Source organism: Pollicipes pollicipes, unplaced genomic scaffold (genome assembly GCF_011947565.3).
Source record: "Pollicipes pollicipes isolate AB1234 unplaced genomic scaffold, Ppol_2.1 Scaffold_3447;HRSCAF=4054_pilon_pilon_pilon, whole genome shotgun sequence".
In the NCBI taxonomy this organism is placed as follows: domain Eukaryota; kingdom Metazoa; phylum Arthropoda; class Thecostraca; order Pollicipedomorpha; family Pollicipedidae; genus Pollicipes; species Pollicipes pollicipes.
Window position 1 is genome coordinate 32,476,254 of NW_023596297.1, and position 19,119 is coordinate 32,495,372.

The 19,119-nt window shown below is 58.7% G+C and overlaps 2 protein-coding genes across 2 annotated transcripts in view; one reads left to right on the plus strand and one right to left on the minus strand.

The window, feature by feature from the left end:
• Positions 1-7,842, plus strand: part of LOC119092456 (RING finger protein 121-like) — a 15,237-nt gene extending 7,395 nt beyond the window's left edge. Inside the window, 8 exon segments of the mRNA XM_037215418.1 lie at positions 897-1,038; positions 1,763-1,849; positions 1,851-1,921; positions 2,248-2,338; positions 2,341-2,469; positions 2,471-2,479; positions 5,215-5,348; positions 6,282-7,842. Of these exon segments, the coding sequence (XP_037071313.1) occupies positions 897-1,038; positions 1,763-1,849; positions 1,851-1,921; positions 2,248-2,338; positions 2,341-2,469; positions 2,471-2,479; positions 5,215-5,348; positions 6,282-6,504 (886 nt within the window). The 3' untranslated portion in view covers positions 6,505-7,842.
• Positions 7,843-8,136: 294 nt separating this feature from the next.
• LOC119092457 (uncharacterized) lies at positions 8,137-15,227 on the minus strand. Its single transcript, XM_037215419.1, has 7 exons — positions 15,080-15,227; positions 14,216-14,332; positions 10,760-10,902; positions 9,483-9,623; positions 9,043-9,279; positions 8,501-8,641; positions 8,137-8,292 (listed from the first exon to the last, which is right to left on the minus strand). Exons 2-7 carry the CDS (start codon positions 14,304-14,306, stop codon positions 8,137-8,139), a joined length of 909 nt encoding a protein of 302 aa, XP_037071314.1. The 5' UTR covers positions 14,307-14,332; positions 15,080-15,227.
• Between the last annotated feature and the right edge of the window lie 3,892 nt (positions 15,228-19,119).

Consider the following 19,119-nt stretch of genomic DNA (forward strand, 5'->3'; position numbering starts at 1 on the left):
CTGCAGTGGCTTTGATAGTGCTATATGGTCACTATGATTCATTATAAATGAAGGAAAGCATTGATCCTCAAGGCTGGTGCCACCACAAAATTGTGTCCTGTTATTACAAACAAGGCTGCAGACCAAGCAAGTCCCAACATCAACTAATCAGGAATTTGGTAGCTTTATTGACCTGTCATGACCCAGTGATTGAAATTTGGTGAACCTTCAGTCAGTGTCCTGTGCAGACCATGGATCCTCCCATTTTAGGCATATTTTTTAAGACTTGGGCAATGACAACAGTTAAACGTGAAGCCAGCACAGGCGAACATACCACCTATAAATCATTGTGCGATCTGAACGCTGACCACCCCGTTGGTGTGGTGCCACCGACCTGGAAAGCTACCAATTTTTCCTTTTCTGAAATCAGTCTCAAATAAGGCACACTTTGACCTAAACCAATACAAATTGGGCTGTGAACATAGCCCACCTTGTGAGCAACATCCACCCAAAATATTTGTGTTTTCCCAATGCTTGTGTCACAGCCACCAAAGACTAAATTATTCCAGATTCCTGGATCTCGTCAGCTGAAATTGTGAGGACCAAAGGCAGCCAAAATGTATTGATCATGCATCCAGCATTGTCATTTATGAATTTGTGCGCGCCTTCTAAAGATGAGTGGACCTCTGCAAGTCTAAGTCATCAAAATAATGTTCAGGTGCATTGATATGGCCTACTCCCAGGGATTTAAACAACATCACTCCTCATTCGAGATGTACTAGCATCGTCGAGATGGAAATAGCGCCCGCGCCTGTTATCACCTCGCTCGTTCCACGCCACAGCAGGCGTCCTGCTGGCATCATGGCAGGCTATGTCCGCATCTAGTTGTTTGCTGAGGCAGCGTACCCTGTCTGCAGGATAGAGCACATCCGGATGCACGAGAAGCACAAGGGCCATGAGCAGATGCATGCCGAGATGGTGTTGGTGCTGGTGACGGCGCTGCTGCTCGGCCAGGTGGTGCTCGTCTTCTGGAGGAGCAAGCACCCCCGCTCGTATCAGGTCTGTCAGCCAGGTGGTGCTCGTCTTCTGGAGGAGCAAGCACCCCCGCTCGTATCAGGTCTGTGTCAGCCAGGTGGTGCTCGTCTTCTGGAGGACTAGACCCTTTCGCTCGTATCAGGTCTGTGTCAGCCAGGTGGTGCTCGTCTTCTGGAGGAGTAGACACTTTCGCTCGCATCACGTCTATGTCAGCCAGGGACGGTACCCACGCGGGCGGGACGGCGATGCCGGGAGGGAAGAGTTGCCAGTGCTGGACACCCGGCGACATCGTCAAGAGCCTGTGACCCTAATGCGTGGTTCGCTTACATACTGTCAGTGCTCGAATGTTAAAGTTCCGTTGGTCGCTTGTGAGCTCTGAAATAACCATTGTGGACCGATCTATCCCTAACGTACTTTTGCTAAAAATCTTAGTCCCTCAAATCGTGCAGTGTCAAGCTCGGCAGGCATTAAAAAATTGACGAATGACTGTGGTTTTCTGGAGACCATCACAGCCTGCTTGTTTGACAGTCTCCCACGTACACCAGTGTCGTGACATTGCCGACGAGGCAGCTGCAGAGCTCCGTTTGGACTCGTTCACCGAAAGCTCCATAAGAGTGTGCCGACCGGCCCTCCTGCCGTGTGAGTAGGCTACTGATCGGCCCATGGGCGATGCCGTCCGTCGGCGATGGCTGCTGCGGGCCGGGACTGATCGACACGCGGGTGGTGCCATTCATGGCTGCTGTTTCAGATCGTGACCCTGATCGGCATGTGGGTGATCCCGTTCGTGCTCTGCATCCGCAACCACTGGTGGCGCTTCATCTTCTTCTGGCTGCTTTACCTACTCGTGCATCACGCTCATGATCGGACACAAAGCCATGAAAAAGCCGCTGGAGGGCACCACGCCTAGGTGCGACGTCACTGTCACCATCTGGGTGTTAGAAGGGTGTTAGATCTGAGTGTTAGATCTGGACAAACCGCCGGCGTATCATGCATTGACATTTGTTCGTCAAGTTGGAAGACCTGGCTCGTCTTCCCAGCGTGGCTGGGCATGTGTGGTTGTGAAATGGCTGCGGCCAAACAACTGTGATGTCGGACTATTTAGTTTGTGCAGACATACTCTCGGCAAATATTCGCACGACATGCATTGATATGGGTGAAGTGACGTTTTTTTTTTGTTGAAGTTGTGGAGTTTGGAACGCATGAGACTAAATCAAACATCTTCGCTGCCTCCAGGCTTGTCTACAAGTGGTTCCTGCTCTTGTACAAGATCAGCTATGGGCTAGGAATAATCGGCTACACCATCATGATGGGCCACCTTCATGGGCTTTAACCCTGATGTTCAGCGTGAAGCCGCACGTCTGGATGGACGTGGGCATCATGTTTCTCTTCTACGGCCTCTACTACGGCGTACTGGGCCGAGACTGCGCCGAGATTTGCGCTGACAAAATGGCCGCCCCACATCGGAGTAAGCAGACGTGTGAAATGGCTGCCCTCATGTGTGCGGGGCGATAAAATGGTCCGCGCGCATCGGGGTGTATTCTAGCCGGCGTTTGATGGAATATTGCTGTCATCACGGAACGAAGTATGAAGTGTCAACTGTTTTGGGCATATTGATCTCAACTATTGTGGATGTTGTTTCATTGACTGTGAGGACGTCAGCAATTTAAGAGCTGAGCAGTATGCGGTTGTGGTGTCCAGAACTGCTGATAAAGCAGTAATGCGCGGAACGTTGTGCAACTGGCATGCAGCGGGCTCGGCGCCGAAGTACAGATTACTGTCCCTTCAGCACACGGGTGACGCAAACAGGGGGGGGGGGGGGGGGGAGGGGGGGGGTGGTAAGGGGGTAAGGGGAGCGTCGCCTCTCCCTCTCTTCCTTCCTGTCGGCAGGCGGGAGCAAGAGTATGTTCTTGCTCCTTCAAAATTTTTGCGAGATTTCTATTGTCCCGAACTAAAGGGCGATGTAGATACCCGTAGATACACAAATAACATACTAAAAATAATTAAGTCAAGAATACCCGTAACTATGCTATACAGAAATAAATCGGGTTCACAAGACCCTTTTCTATATCAAGAAGTCCGCTTTCTGGACCATGGGTTACCACTATGAGTAAGGCAGGCCCTTGCTCTGAATCAGTAGGCCCCGATGTTATGTTGGGGAGGGCCTCTGCTGGATCGGGAGGCTCCCATTATCAACTAGGAGGCTCTGTTCTGAGGTAAGGAGGCCCTGTACTGGGTTAGAAGGCACCCTCGTATATTCAGGAAGCCCTCTTCTGAAAAGGAGGCCCCTTTCAGGCGTCAAGATGTCGGCGGTTCCGGATCAGGATGCCCCTGTTTCGGGATAACGAGGACCCTTCGCTAGATTTGGAGGCCCACTTCATGAATGAAAAGCGTCCTGGTCTGCGTAGGAGTTCTCTCTTTGCATCAGGAAACCCTTTCTAGGAACACACGGCCTTACTTTAGAAAAGCTGGACCCTTTACCGGATAATCAGAGGGCCCCATTCTGAACTTTTTTATAGTGGATATTTACTTGCATATAATACACGTAACAATTTTATAAGAGGGTAAATGCCCTCGGTGCCCTTCCCCCTTGGATATGACATTGCCGGGAACCTGCCCCCTTCCCCCTGTGTGTAGGCCCCATTTTGTTCAAGAGGCCATCTTGAAAATCCTGCTCACCCCCAAACCCAACCCGTGGCGCCGCCCCTGCCAGCAGATGACGCGTAATGCGATATCCACAAAGGGCGCCCGCGTGCAATGCTGGCGGCTGAAGCGATGTGTCATCACCCTGTATATGACCTGCACACTGTTGTTGCAGTATGTTTTGCGGCTGTTCCGTCGTTTTACTGGTGACCATCGAAATAGGGCAGGCACAACGTGGCATGCCGGTGTGGAGTGTGTGTGTGGAGCGGCTCGCACTACCTGGCTGCTCCGCATGTGACCTGTCTGTACTCGGCGTGGTGTCTGGGCCTGTCTGTCGCCGTCTGTTCCCGCCCTGTCATTGGTTAGGCCGCTGTCCCGCTGGTACAGCAGTCATCACTCACGTCTTGCCTCACATCAGCGACGAACGCAGACAACCGCCACATGGGTTTCGATTCCCAATCCTAGGCGCAAGATTTCCTTGAGGCGGAGGAGACAAACTTTGGGGACATAGAGGGTTGGGATGGTCTTGCATAACAAGCTAAAGATCTCTCGGGCTATTTGGTGGAAAGGCTGGCCCAAACTGGTGATGTGGTGTGACGTTTGGACCAATTGGGCGCAGTGTTCGCGCGATGAATTAACTAGAACTCTGACCGGACTCGACGGAAGGCCGGTAATTCACGCGGTAGTTCTCACAGAAGCGGACACAGGCCGTGGAGAAGCACCAAGTCTCATTTGCAGTGCGTGCGGCCGTGTGCGCGCACCACGTTTGAGCCGCGTTTGCGGCTGGTGCGCGTCCTTCGGCGGCTGTCCTCCGGTGGCTGTCCTCCAGTGGCTGCCCTCCGGCGGCTATCCTCCGGCGGCTGCCCTCCAGCGGCTGCCCTCCGTCGGCTGCCCTCCGGCGGCTGTCCTCCGGCGGCTATCCTCCAGCGGCTGTCCTTCAGCGGCTGTCCTCGGGTGGCTGTTATCCAGCGGCTGCCCTCCGGCGGCTATCCTCCAGCGGCTGTCCTCCGGCGGCTATCCTCCGGCGGCTGCCCTCCAGCGGCTGCCCTCCGTCGGCTGCCCTCCGGCGGCTGTCCTCCGGCGGCTATCCTCCGGCGGCTGCCCTCCAGCGGCTGCCCTCCGTCGGCTGCCCTCCGGCGGCTGTCCTCCGGCGGCTATCCTCCAGCGGCTGTCCTTCAGCGGCTGTCCTCGGGTGGCTGTTATCCAGCGGCTGCCCTCCGGCGGCTGTCCTCCGGTGGCTGTCCTGCGGGGGCTATCCTCCGGCGGCTGCCCTCCGGCGGCTGTCCTCCGGTGGCTGTCCTGCGGGGGCTGTCCTCCGGTGGCTGTTATCCAGCGGCTGCCCTCCGGCGGCTATCCTCTGGCGGCTGTCCTGCGGGGGCTGTCCTCCGGTGGCTGTCCTCCGGTGGCTGTTATCCAGCGGCTGCCCTCCGGCGGCTGTCCTCCGGTGGCTGTCCTCCGGTGGCTGTTATCCAGCGGCTGCCCTCCGGCGGCTGTCCTCCAGCGGCAGTACTGCTGTGCGCCGAGCCCGAGCCGACGCCGTCCTCCGTTTTCCGTCCACAGTACTACCGTCCGGACGGCATGCCGACCCGCAGCCTGGACCCGGACGTGTGCGCCGTCTGCGGCAACAAGCTGATGGTGCTGGACAACGACCAGGCCGTGCTGGAGAAGACCTACCGGCTGACCTGCCAGCACGTGTAAGCGCCGGAGGGCCGGCGGCGGCAGCGGGCCCAGGCCGCGGGCAGGCTGGGGCTGAGGAGTGAGGGTAGTGCAGGCCTGGAGAGTAATGGTGGTGCGGGGCTGGGGAGTGGGGATGGCGCGGAGCTGAGGAGTTAGGGTGGCGATGGACTGGGAAGTGAGAGTGGCGATGGGCTGTGGAGTGATAGTGGAGCGGGACTGTGGAGGGAGTGTGGCGATGGGCTGGGGAGTGTGAGTGGCGATGGGCTGGGGGGGGGGGGGGAGAGTGGCGATGGGCTGGGGAGGGAGAGTGGCGATGGGCTGGGGAGGGAGAGTGGCGATGGGCTGGGGAGTGAATGTGGCCGGGAGGGAAGGAAGTGAGCCAAAGTGCCCGGGGCAGGGCGAGGCGGGGGAGGGCTGCGCGTTGGCGGCCGGTGTGCGGGACCGGGGCGGGCTCAGGGATCAAGTGGGATGAGGCGGGGCGGTACGGGCTTGCAGGTGGAGGGCGCCGACTTTGTGATGTGGTGGTAGGGCCCCGCTAGCATGCCGGAGTGGATCACGGCTCAATATCGAGGTTACTGGGTCGCGTAAATGATAGGCGAAGCGGGAGAGTGCACAGGGTGGAACATTGACTGGCTGCATCGCAGTGTGCTTCGTGTGACATCTGGGAACCAGGTGATCTATGTAATATTGTGATCAGAGACCTGTCCCAGATGCTCTCATCACTTTCTCAGCAAGTGATTATATACAGCACAGGTCGCTGCCATTGCGCTTTGTGCGTTATGTGATGACGCGGATAAACGCTTTTCACGTTAGTCTCATAGATGAGGCTAACATTATGGAGGTCAGTGGCAGCGCGCTGCGCTGTTGCTCGGTGCTGTGCGTTCGAATTCCACCGCGCCAGGCGGCGCGCGGCGTCCGACCGTTCTCACGCCCCGCTCGCGGCCGGCCAGGTTCCACGAGTTCTGCATACGCGGCTGGTGCATCGTCGGCAAGAAGCAGATATGCCCCTACTGCAAGGAGAAGGTGGACCTGAAGCGGATGCTGCACAACCCGTGGGAGAAGCCGCACGTGCTGTACGGCCAGCTGCTGGACTGGATCCGCTGGCTGGTGGCTTGGCAGCCGGTCATCATCATGGCCGTGCAGGGCGTCAACTACCTGCTGGGGCTGGAGTGAGAGGCGGCCGGCCGGTCGGCACGCGGCGCCGGGCCGGGCCAGGAGCGGCCTGCCGCAGGGTTAGCGGGCGGGTCGCGGGGGAGGCCGGCGACCCGGTGAGTGTGCGGCGGCTGTGGAAGCGATCAGGGCGGCGTCGGCGTGGAGAGGACCCCTCGCGACGCGGGAGAGTGGTTGCGGGCTTCCTGGGCGAGGCGGGGCAGCCAGCTGTCGGGTCTGAGCCGCGTCACGTCATAGGGCTGGCGTCCCCCTGCCCCCCCCCCCTTCCCCTCCCTGAAGCATCGCTGGTGGAGCGACTCCGCGGGTGACGAGGTGGTGTTGGGAGCGGAGCTGGATATCGGTCATGCTGCCTGGGAGGCTTCATCCGGGGAAAGGAGAGTTTTCAGAGGAGGGAGGGGAAGACAGGGCCGGATAGTGTCTTCGCTCGACCAACGGAGCCGGCTCGGCGCACTCCGAACTGACCGGCTTCTCCAGACGCAGGGAGCTTCGTACGTCGCTATGTCTATTTATAGGCGCTTACCAAGCATGAGCCGGTAGGCTAGGGTAATTTAATTAGCATGATTTTGCAGTGTACTGAGGCGCGTGCTCTCGGTGCATACGCCTCCCTGATGGACATGAGCGGGTGCTGAGGCGCGTGCTCTCGGTGCGTACGCCTCCCTGATGGACATGAGCGGGTGCTGAGGCGCGTGCTCTCGGTGCGTACGCCTCCCTGATGGACATGAGCGGGTGCTGAGGCGCGTGCTCTCGGTGCGTACGCCTCCCTGATGGACATGAGCGGGTGCTGAGGCGCGTGCTCTCGGTGCGTACGCCTCCCTGATGGACATAAGCGGGTATGCACCTGGCCCGCTGCAAGCACCAGCGCAGCACGAGCTGTGCTCAGGAGTGCAGTCATTGGGTCCGGTCACGACCTTGTCGTCAGACCCCTAGAATCGCCAAATCGCGTCGGCGGACTTCTCGAATCGCGGAATCCCGACGTTTGGGTTCGAATCCAGGCCGCGCCGAACCCGTCGACACAGCATCGGATGCCACGGGTGCAGGCTGGATTCGCTGGTGCTCGTGCATAGAGCGTCTGCTGCCGTGCCCTGACCGTGCCTGAAAGGCCGGTCGGCGTCCGGGCCGGCGTGAACGATTATTAGGACTTGGTTCAATGCGTCACAAAACCGCATTTCTTGCGATCGTAGGCGTGCTACACTATTATTGACTTAATAGGAAACTAAAATGTTTGTGACGTTTGCTTTTCTCGCTGCAAACGTAATGCTCGAGATGCGTGCTGACGCCGAACGAAAATTTCAATGTAATTGCATTGATTTTGGGAAATACAAATGCTGCCTTCACGACAAATAGCATTTTATTTGTGAGCGGGTGCGCGCACCTCTGTGATTCGCGGGCCGCTCACCATGCAAACGTCCGTTTCATGTGGTATCTGCTCGTTCGTAATAGTCTTTTTGTACCAGCTGAGTTTGGGCGGTGCCTCGCCCGCTGGGCGACTGCATTCATGATATATGTGTTGGAGCTAAGCTAGCGTGTAGCACGTTGTCAGTGTTAGTGCGTCACCGCGGATTTCCGTGCAATTTTCTTCGGCTGCTGATTCTGTAATACACGGGATGAGGACAGCGACGGGACTGGTGGCCGATCTCAGAACACGGGCGGCGCCTGCAGCGCCAGCGGCAGCATCTCGCCGATGTTGACCTTGTGGATGCGCAGGGGCGGGCCGAGCGAGAGGTGGCGGGTGCGTGGCGGCAGGCGCGGCAGACTGCAGCGCGCCGCGTCGCCCTGCGACGCCTCGTCGTCCTGCGCGGCCGGCTTGGGTGGCTGGCTGACCTGGCGGCGGCGCTGGCGGCCGGCCGTCGGCCACTCTGGCGCCGGGCCGCTCCTCGGGTGCGTATCGCCACAGCTGGCGGCCGCGCGACGCCAGCAGCTGGCGCACGTGCGGCCGCAGGCCGGCCGAGCGGAGTCCGCCGGCCGGCCGGCGCGCCGCCTGCGCCCACCACAGCTGCGCGCCCAGCCGCGTCCGCTCCAGGTCCTCCAGGTCGCGCATGGTCGCTGTGTCGGCGTCCCGCTCGCGGCGCGCCGCGCCCCAGGCGCCCTCCATCTGCTCTTGGATGGCGCGGATAGCTTCGCGGGACGTCTTGTCAGCCGCCTGGGTCAGTCGGCCGACGGCGTCCGTCGCGCTCATGCTGACGGGCCCGCTCTAGCTCCGGGGCGCCGCGCTGCCCGGTCCGCGCTGCCCGCGATCGGCGAGAGCACGTGCCCGTCATGGCGGGCGGCCGGCGTCGCCTGCAGCTGCACCACGGTCGGCACCCAGCGGCCAGCGGCCGGGCTCGCCGCCCAGGCTGGTGGCGCTGCCGCGGCTGGGCGCCGCGCTCTCTGCCGTGCTGCCAGACAGCGCCGGCAGCCAGGAGCGCGGCGCCGCCGGTTGGCGACGCCGGGCGCTCGCCGACGGTCCCGCGCCGCGCCGCCTCCCGCCGCCGGCTGCGATGGCGCCCGCGCGCGCCGACGCCGCGCGCACTCGGTGCACGTGCAGTCTTGCAGGTGCGGTACATGCACGTGGAGCGGTACGGTGGTGGTGGCGGCGGCGGCTGCCGGTGGCGGCTCCTTCTTGCCGACTACGATCAGCCGGTCGGAGCGCACGGCCGCCCTGGGCCGACGCAGCTTGCGGCGGCTGGGTCGGCTCTCGGCTGGCTCGGTGGCCGGCGCCGGACCCCCCACCTTATCTAGCATGCCCATGCCGAACGCGTCGTCAATGACGGACCGGTGCTCCCGCTGGATGAAGTCCATCTGCGGCACGGACAGGGAGGACGGCACTGAAGCGGCGATGCTCCTTCCCAGTCAGTCCGCTAACTGCACGAGGAGCCAGCTTTTGTTTGATAGTTTGGACCGGTTTTTGAACTGCTCAACGATATTTCTTTATCAGAGGCGTCGTTTCGCACTGACTGCGGAACGCCGCTCGCTAGGCGGGTTTGTCGCTAGCGGGGACTCACGTTTTTCACTATCACGGAGATGAAGACTCCCGACGACGTCGAGGTCTGTGGCAGTACGAGAAATGGAATGCCAATGTCTTCGTTGTTTTCGTCCGGTATGGTTACGAGCTGACGGAACTCGAACAGCTTGTCCGGTGGGGTCTGCCAATACAACGAGGACAGTTTGATTTGTGGACTCGCAGCCTGTTGGTGTCGACTCCTATTTAGAAAATGACACAGTTTCACTCGCGCAGGCCAGTGTAAGGGAGTCCAGACAGTTTTATTTACTAAGCCGCTGCCATGATTTCACGAACAGGGCTCAAAACTATATCATGTCCCGTATTGGCAGGAAATTATGCATGACATCTGTCCTGATCCATTGATCTGGAAGTTGTTGCGTCTTCACAAGCAATGATGGTTGTTCAACCTTTTATTGCAGCTATTGTCGGACCATTTCGGTTGTTTAGACAATGCCTCCTTAGAAGCTTCGAGCTTATGCGACGTGCTCGACGTTGGTGACTACAACGCGCGGTGTGAATCAAAGGAATAACCAGCCTAGTTTATGTCGGTCCCGATACTAAACACACTGTATCTTGTGCCAGTACATGGTGCTTTACCACACCTTACGCATTGCTTTACCCACACCCTGCACCCAGCCGTCCTTACCTCACCTTGTCCCACACCATGCTGAACCGTGTATCCCGCTGTGCTCTGCACTCTGCTCTACTTTACCGTGCCTCACGTACCTTACCATCTCCATGCCCTGTCTTACCGCCCTGACATATCCCGCACTGCGCCCTGGATTCTGCCGTGACCCGTACCTTGTCGTGCCCTGTACCTCGTCGAGTACGGTGCCCTGTTGCCTCCCGAACCACACTGTCGTGTACCCCGGTATGCTCTGTTTGGTTGTTTGGTTGTTAGAAGTGGTGTCCTTTCGACCAGAAATGATCATTTCAGGGCCACGGGTTAAAGGAAAATGGTTAACGTCGGAGCAGGCTTGTCTGCGCCTGGGGAGCCAGCCACCGAGCTTTAACCCGCGCATGTGTGCTGGGACCCGGTCGGGGTCCCCCTTCCCACGGGGGCTCTCGGCCCACTCGTGGCTGGCGCATGCAGCCTGTCCCGGACAATGGGGATGTTACGAGGATGCAAGATGGACCAAGATAGAGGATAAGAGGGTCGAATGCCATGCCCCGTGCCCTGCCGTATCCTGTGCGCAGCTGGTCTGTGATGGTCGGTCGGTCTCCGCCACACTGATCTGTTATGTCTGTGGCCGGCCGCGCGCGCCTCCCTCGTGGCACCTCGGTCTCCAGCTTGCTGTGGTCCCGCGCGGCCTGCCACCGCCGCCGCTGCTGCTCGTTGACCTCGTCCACCACACCGAACACCACTTCCTCGTTCTCGGCCCGGTTAGCCGAGTGGGTGGCATACACGACAACCCTGACATCTGGCGACAGGGCCGGGAACGACGGTCAATCGGGCGCCGACCCGCAGGGTGACACCTGGCGGCAAGCTCGCATGCTATGAGTTGGAGACAAACGTCGTGGGATGGGAAATTGGTGTGATTGTTGCATGGCCATTCTAATGACGAATTCCACGAGTTCAGTTTAACAAGAGGCCATGATAAGAATGCCGGTGACATTCTTTTATCGACAGCAGCGTGTTGTTAGGTTACACGTCCACACGCTGCAGCGCCATGCAGCATGAGACTGCTCCAGCGGGCCCGGCTGCGCGCAACACTCGCATGACCGTTTGTTGGCTGCAGCCTTGAAGAGAATCACGCAAGGAGACGTGCTGCTACAGCATAAAACCACGCTGAGTGACACAATCACAAACGGAGTTGGCGCAGATGAACGCCTAACATGACGTCACAGATCGAATGTCGCTATCTTGACAGATCGATGTTCATCGGCTCAGCTGCACCCGCACCCGTACCGCGCCTCGGCAGGCCGGCGCTGCAGACCTGCTGTCGGTATGCAGACACATCTGTCACGTCAGCCAGTGTGAGGTAGCAGTGACAAGTGTGTGAGAGAACGCCTAAGCGGCAGAACATAGATGCTGGACAAGACATTGATATTCACATCGGCGTTTTGTGCTGTCGACATGATGATTTAAGCGGCGTCTGCCTGTGTGATGGACTATTGATAGCCATAATTTCTCGAGGACTTAACTTCATGCAGTCAGCAAAGTACCTTTGACGTGGCGGTGTTATGATGCTAAAAGACAGCAGCGGCGGAGAGGCGGGCTCTCAACAGGCTGGCGGATAAGGGGTCAATACCCGCTGCTGCACGAGCCAATGCATTCCTATCTCTTCGCCCGCCACGTGCCCCGGGAGGAGCGAGCTGACCGCGCTGGTACGCCAGTGCAGCGGCCGTTTACGAGTCCATCGGCCGATACGGCTGACACTGCTGATCCGGCCGGCGCCACACGGCCTCTCCCCCGTTACCATTTGCCTGCCCGCTGGGGACGTTTAACGATGCTCCACTCTGTGTGGACCGTCGGTAGCGAGGTCACCGACATTTGTAAACATTACCGCGATTTACAGAAGCTCGCGGGGCACTCCCTCTTTGCGACGCCACGTTCGGGCGCTAGAGCTGCCCAGGTTGTTTGTTGGCAGTTTATCCACAAGTCGGTCAAGTCTGATTATTTAGCGGCCGGTCCATGCAGTCAGTTGCAAACAAATCCGTATCCGTTGATAGACTGGCGGGAGGGCCATTCCATGCCAATGCAATCCGATTACGTTAGGTACGAAACATCTCAAGTCGTGTTTAGCGATCAAGCTGCATCACGCCCCCGCCCGGCTCCTTTTATTCTACTCGCAAGGCCGCCACCGTTGTTAGTGAGAGATTGTCCTAAAATCCCGGCACAGACAGATGGCAGAGCCAATGACATCGCAGGGACCAGCCGTCACGGTTATAGGGGACGACAATAAAAAAGGCAAGCTCACTCTTTGCCTCGCGGAGCTTTACTCACTGCTCTACTCAGTAAAGATAAGTGAGCAAAAATCAACGTACGCGGCGCTACGCAGAAAATGTACACGAAAACGCACTTGGTCGCGACTTAATACGCGCCGGGGATCACCCGTCTCCGAAGCATCGCACACGATGCGTCGAGTCCATGGTGAAGAAGTAGTGACAATTTTTTTCGGGCGAGGAAGAAAAACAGCATGTCTGTCCGGCTGGTGCGGTTCAAGATTGGTGTCGGGCCCAGTGGTAGGAGTCAACGAGGCGGTCTGTGAGTTGGACGCCCACTGGTCGCCCTCGCACATGGGTCAGGAACCCCAATGGATGTGCGGTCACGCACCCGTCCATCCGCTACAGCCTCCGGACGTTCGCTCTCGTCGTCCCTGCTCCCTGTCAACCGACTCCGTCGCTGCCGCCGTTCCGCTGCAACCTTCATCTCGTCCTGAACGCTGCGCCACAAAACAGCTGAATCCTCTGACCCCAAACCACCGCCATCACCGGCTGTCGACTGGTGCCCGGTCCTGAACCGGTCCGGTCCTGCCTCCCGGTCCTGGCCGGTCCGTCTCCCTCCGAGCTCTGACCCCTAACCACCGCCATCACCGGCTGTCGACTGGCGCCCGGTCCTGAACGCCCCGCCTCCCGGTCCTGGCCGGTCCGTCTCCCTCCGAGCTCTGACCCCAAACCACCGCCATCACCGGCTGCCGACTGGCGCCCGGTCCTGAACCGGTCCGGTCCTGCCTCCCTGTCCTGGCCGGTCCGTCTCCCTCCGAGCTCCGGCCTGTCTCTGGCCGGTTCTCCCAGCTCCGCCGGCTCCCGGCCCTGCCGCGCATCTGCCTCCCGGGTCGTAAATCGCGTTGTGACTGTCGCTCCGTGATGAGGAGGCGCCCCGGCGGTGGGGGGGGGGGGGGGGGGGGGGGGGAAGCGAGCCATTTCCCCGGGGCAATCGGGCGGTCCCGTCGAACGATCGCCCGCGCGCCGTAAGCCACCGCTCTTACCCGGTCCCGGATGTGAGCGGCGGCACTAGATCACACGGACGTGGCCGCGGGGACGCGAACGGAGGGCGGCGCCGGCGCGCACGACTCCAGGCTGCGGCACGCTCCAGAAAGAGGGACACGCTGTTTATGTCAGGCAAGGTTAGAGGAGAGTCGCTTCACGATCTCCCAAATTTCGGGAGGGGGAGGGCGCGAATCAGGCGCGTGATTTGACAAAATGAGTTGGTGGGGGGGGAACAGTGAACAATGCCCCAATCTAACCCTTGAATATGCCAACACACAGGTTTCCCTCCAGATTTGGCCAACTGTCTTACAAAGCTGGGGGAGCTGGAGTCCAAGTTGGGGGGGGGGGGGGGGGCGCTGAAAGCCCTCTCCGCAATTAATAAGAAGCTACACCTCCTGGAACGGATAGTGCAATAAATCCTGCCCAGTTCGTACTGCGGCACCTCTGTTGTTGTCTACATGCACAAGTCTACTGTAAATCCCTGCCAGTCATCGTGTGGCTGTTGAAGGAACCACTCTATGAAGCGATGACCACCTAACAGCGTCTGCTTGCTGTAACCTGCAACCGTTTCTGGCCGATACGGCTAATCGGGCTGGATAGCTCATCCCCTGGCTCACAGGAACTTCCCCAGCAAGCTGGAGGTGGAAGGGCAGACACGAGCGTTGATCCATTTCACTGCTCAGCGCTGCAGTGCTCATGCCCTGTTTTCCAAAGCTGCAGGGGCAGCTCCCCCGCCCGGCCCCAAACAGCGCCGGCTGTGGCGCCGGTTTGCGGCGAAGGCGGCACGGCGGCGGCGCTCACTAGGCAGCCGGAGAGCCCGCAGCAGGGTCTCGTTCTGATCAGTGACGAGCGCGGCGACCCGCTGCGGCAGCGCCGACCGGCTTGGCTCCATGGAGAGCTCTCGCAGCAGCGATATGTCTGGCGGCCGACGAATGGCTTGTCATGCCGCGACAGTGCACCGCCAAATGCGGCCGGCCCGCTAATGCGGCTGGTTCGGCGGCCAGACAGCCGATATGGCACAGGGACGCTATCCGCTGGTAGGCGCGCTAGTGAGAAGTGACACACGCTCAGCTAAGCATGAGTTAACTCATTAACACGAACAAAGTTATTCGGTCTGAGCCCAACGCATCCGTTTGAACTGCTTAGGCAGCGCCACTGTTTTCTTTATTGTTTGGTATGGAGGCTCAGACAACAAAATGATCGTGGGCATGGTGAGCGATGGGATGCACATATAACTGAATTGCCTATAACGAAGCTTTACATCATAGTGAGTCTTTGCAGCAGGCATATGGATTAAACATTCTCTGAAACCTTCACCGGACGATCATTTTGCACTCATGATGATAAATCAAATGAGGTCGAAAAGGAGATGTCTTACAGCAGGCAGCAGCGTGCAGGAGAAGGCTTCGTGCAGAACAAAACAATTTAAATCATATCACATTTACCTGTCCATATACGCCAGATTCTTCCCCACTTGGCATAGGAAGTGAAATCAAACCGCCGACAATACATTAAATGGTCCTATAAATACAATCCCCCCGCATAATTGTGCCACAACCCTGGATTAAATTGATAACATCACGCCAGGGGACATGCGACCGGCGGCGGCGCCGCGTTTAACCGGAGCAGCGCGGCGTGTGCCGGCCGGCGCCGGCAGTCGCTCACCTCCGCCCTCCTCTATGACCCATTCGACGGGGTCAGCCAGCGCTGTATGGGTGGTCTCGGGCGTGACGAGCACAGCCACCACGTCCCGCAGGTCGTGGCCGCGGCCAGGCGTGTCCAGACCGCCACTGAGCACGCGCGCGCCCGCCACGCCCAGGTCCTGCAGCTGCCGCTCCACCACGGCCCGTCTGCGGAGGGGGGGGGGGGGGGGGCGCGCTCCGGTCAGAGCGGGATCACGGTCAGGTCAGGGTCGGTGTGGTCCGTCCCAGCCGGGGCAGGGGGCTCTCCGATCGGGGGACCGTCCCGCTTCACACACGGCGTGGTCGTCGCTCAGCTGACCGTGACAGGTCTCGAGTCGTCACGTCGACTGTTTGCTGGGCGCCGATCCGGCCGGGGCAGGGGGCTCTCCGATCGGGGGACCGTCCCGCTTCACACACGGCGTGGTTGCCGCTCAGCTGACCGTGACAGGTCTCGAGTCGTCACGTCGACTGTTTGGCTGGGCGCCGATGACTCCTCGTTTGCCATCGCTTTGATTACAGCATGTAACGATCGGGTTTTGATCGGGATGGCCCACTCACGGCTACCGCCGTCCAATTCGAACCCCATTATCCCGCGATCGAACGTCGGTCGTGAGCAAGTACACGTGCTTGAAGACCGAGCGGCGGTCGTTTTCGGTGTGGGCTCCGACGTTCGCGAGGCGGCCGCGGACCATTTGGCGGCCAACGCCAGCATTAATGGAGGCCGCAGTCGGAGCCGCGGGGCTGGGGCCGGGGTCGCTGGCCGCGTGCCTAACCCGTCCCGCATACGATTTCCACTGGGGTCTGTCACAAGCGCTGCCTTTACCGCTGCTCTGTGCAGAATAGACATGGTCCGTAGTTTGTACATCAGAGGACCAGTAATTTGTCTCAAGAACTGAATGAACAAGAGCTGAACAGGAATGAATAACACATTTATGATGTGGGGTCGCCGATGTTTCTGTGAAAGTTATCTTTACTGATCTAGACCTAATCAAAGCTTGAACTGAGCAATAAAAGACCTTTCGATATGGATAGTTTACGATGAGAAAATTGGCCTAGAAGAGAAAGGCATCGAGTATCGGCATTACAGCTCATGTAGCAGCCAAAAAGGCTCAGCAGTGTCTGAAACGCATTACGTTGAAGTCCTTCAAAACGGCAAGACTTGCGAGAGGCGTATAACCTGCGGGCAGTCCATCTTAAAGAGAAATTACTTACAGTAATGTAGCTTTTGCTCGTTCTGTCTTTGAAGTAAATCAGACGTGGCAGAGAGCACGGCGACAAAACACATCCAAACAAACAATAGCTGTCATACACAGAACGGCAATGGTGTCAGCAAGCTCTCCAATGTACTTTTTCGTCGCGTTTACTGTCAGCACCGTTGCTTTGATGCCTTGCACTTCGAAGAATAAGAGCTCCCAATACACATGTATGGCTTAAGTCATCTATGGGCGCCCAACACGGGAAAATTGGAAGATCTTGTCGGTTCTAAAGCAATAATGCGTTGAAAAACTTTCGCGATCCAATTTCCTCAGCGGAAAAGTATTTCATTTTTTGGAAGCCGTTCTGTTAAAACTTAAATGAAGATAGTGACAGTTCGGAGCACTTGGGGAACATCATAATTGGGTTGAGCTACACTCCTGATAAAGTCGAGCCCGGGGCATTGAGGATGACATAAAATGGGCTACTGAGAGGGTGCCTCGGCCCTACCCTTAAGTTTCTCGGTCCAGGCAGCTGAGCGAGGCGAACAATCAGGCACTTGAAATAGAGGTGGGGTCATTTTCGTGGATTTGGGCCGGCACATTCTACGCTGTTTCAGCTGCACCTCACAAAGACCAGGCTTTTTATATCAGCGCAAAACGCCTTCTACGACGCCCAGTTCATTTTTTGCCTGAAGTGACCATAAACGCACAGCATCGTTGATCCACAGAGCAATCAGCGCTGCAGACACTGAAGGCGTGGGGCTCATCAGCAGTGGGACGATGGGGTGGGGCACGATCGCTTCTGCAGGCGACCTTGACGCCTGTGCGCGTCCGTGCCACGCTAGGCGAGCGCCCCTCCACGCCAGCCTCCGCCCCTGCCGGCAGGACGCCGGCGCCGGCCCCGCCGCGCCGACAATCCCGCAGAGTGGCGGCCAGCGCGGCGCACCGGCCAACTTGGGCGGCGAGTCTGACGCGCGGCTGATGGAGCCGCGGCTCTGACCTGTCGCCGGCCAGCGCCAGCAGGCGGGTGACGCCTACGCCGGCCGGCAGCCGGCTGGACACGTGCGCCAGCGAGCGGCCGCTGCCGGCGCCGGCGTGCAGCAGGCTCCCGCGCAGCTCGGGCTCGCGCTGCCACAGCCGGCGCAGCTCCTGCACCAACGCGTACGCCGGCAGGCAGCAGGCCTTCTCCTACACGAGGGGCGGAGGCAGGCGGGTCACGGTCTGGGGCTGAGCTACGTCATGGTCTGGGAGAGACATGCAGGGGAGCGTCGCCTGGGGAGAAGCGTCAGGCAGCGTGACGGTCTGCAGGCTGTAACCAGCAGATCCTCTCCTGCAGGGACAGACGTCAGGCGGTGTGACCGTCTGGGGATCACAGATCCTCTCCTGCAGGGACAGACGTCAGGCGGTGTGACCGTCTGGGGATCACAGATCTTCCTGCAGGGACACACGTCAGGCGGTTGTGACCGTCTGGGGATCACATATCCTCTCCTGCAGGGACCACGTCAGGCGGTGTGACCGTCTGGGGATCACAGATCCTCTCCTGCAGGGACACACGTCAGGCGGTGTGACCGTCTGGGGATCACAGATCCTCTCCTGCAGGGACAGACGTCAGGCGGTGGTTGACCGTCTGGGATCACAGATCTTCTCCTGCAGGGACACAGTCAGGCGGTTTGACCGTCTGGGGATCACAGATCCTCTCCTGCAGGACACGTCAGGCGGTGTGACCGTCTGGGGATCACAGATCCTCTCCTGCAGGGACACACGTCAGGCGGGTGACTGTCTGGGGATCACAGATCCTCTCCTGCAAGGACAGACGTCAGGCGGTGTGACCGTCTGGTCACAGATCCTCTCCTGCAGACAGTCGTCAGGCGGTGTGACCGTCTGGAAATCACAGACAGCAGCCATCATCCCCTGCCAGGACCCGTCGCACGGCGTGAGCATTCGGGGCTACAGACAGATGAACCCTTTCCTGGGGAGAGGCGGCAGCCGCACGCCTTCTCCCGCGAGAGGAAAAGTGGGCAGGCAACACCGCTGCGTGGGACTACAGACAGTCCGGCCTTCTCCTACAGCGAGAGGTGGCAGATGGTGTCACGCCTGCAGGCCTTCAACGGCAGGGACAAGGGGCAGACAGCATTCGCCGAGGGCATTGTCAGATAGCGTCACTGGAGGAACGAACGCCGCAATCAAGACAAGCCCTCTCCGCTCGAGTGTCGCGTGGCATGACCGCTAGCGCTGCAAGGCGACACGCTCTACTATAGTCCCACTGTAAATGATGGGCACTTTCAACCCTCGGTAGCTGTCGACTACACAACGCCACATGCTCCCTTTGTTACTCAATGGCGCGCGCGCTCACACTATATATATATATATATATATATATATATATATACACAGATGTATACTTGATCTGATGCGTGGCTGCTACCAATGCAACATTGGAAGGCATCTGCCAGCAATTTACACACCGAAATATGTAGTAAAGGTCCCGATACAGATATACAAGGAACAAAATATCACTCGAAATAATGATCATGGTTTGGGAGAAATATGTGCGAAATATATCAAAGAACTTATTTGCGCCCAATGTTTGCAAAGGTGTTCACCTGCAGCACTATCCATCGGGTTTTGAAAGTGGACGTCTTCTCTATAGTTTCCTTCCAGCCGGGTTCGAAAATTAGCAGATCTGGGAAGTCTTTGTCGTGATGGAAGTCGGTCTTGGACAACCCCGGCTGCAGCACCTTCAAGGTTGACCACAGGCTGTCCAGTGCCTCCTGCCGAGCTGGAAGATCGCGTGGAAAGAAGAGGTGGGTCAAATGTCCGTGGTGAG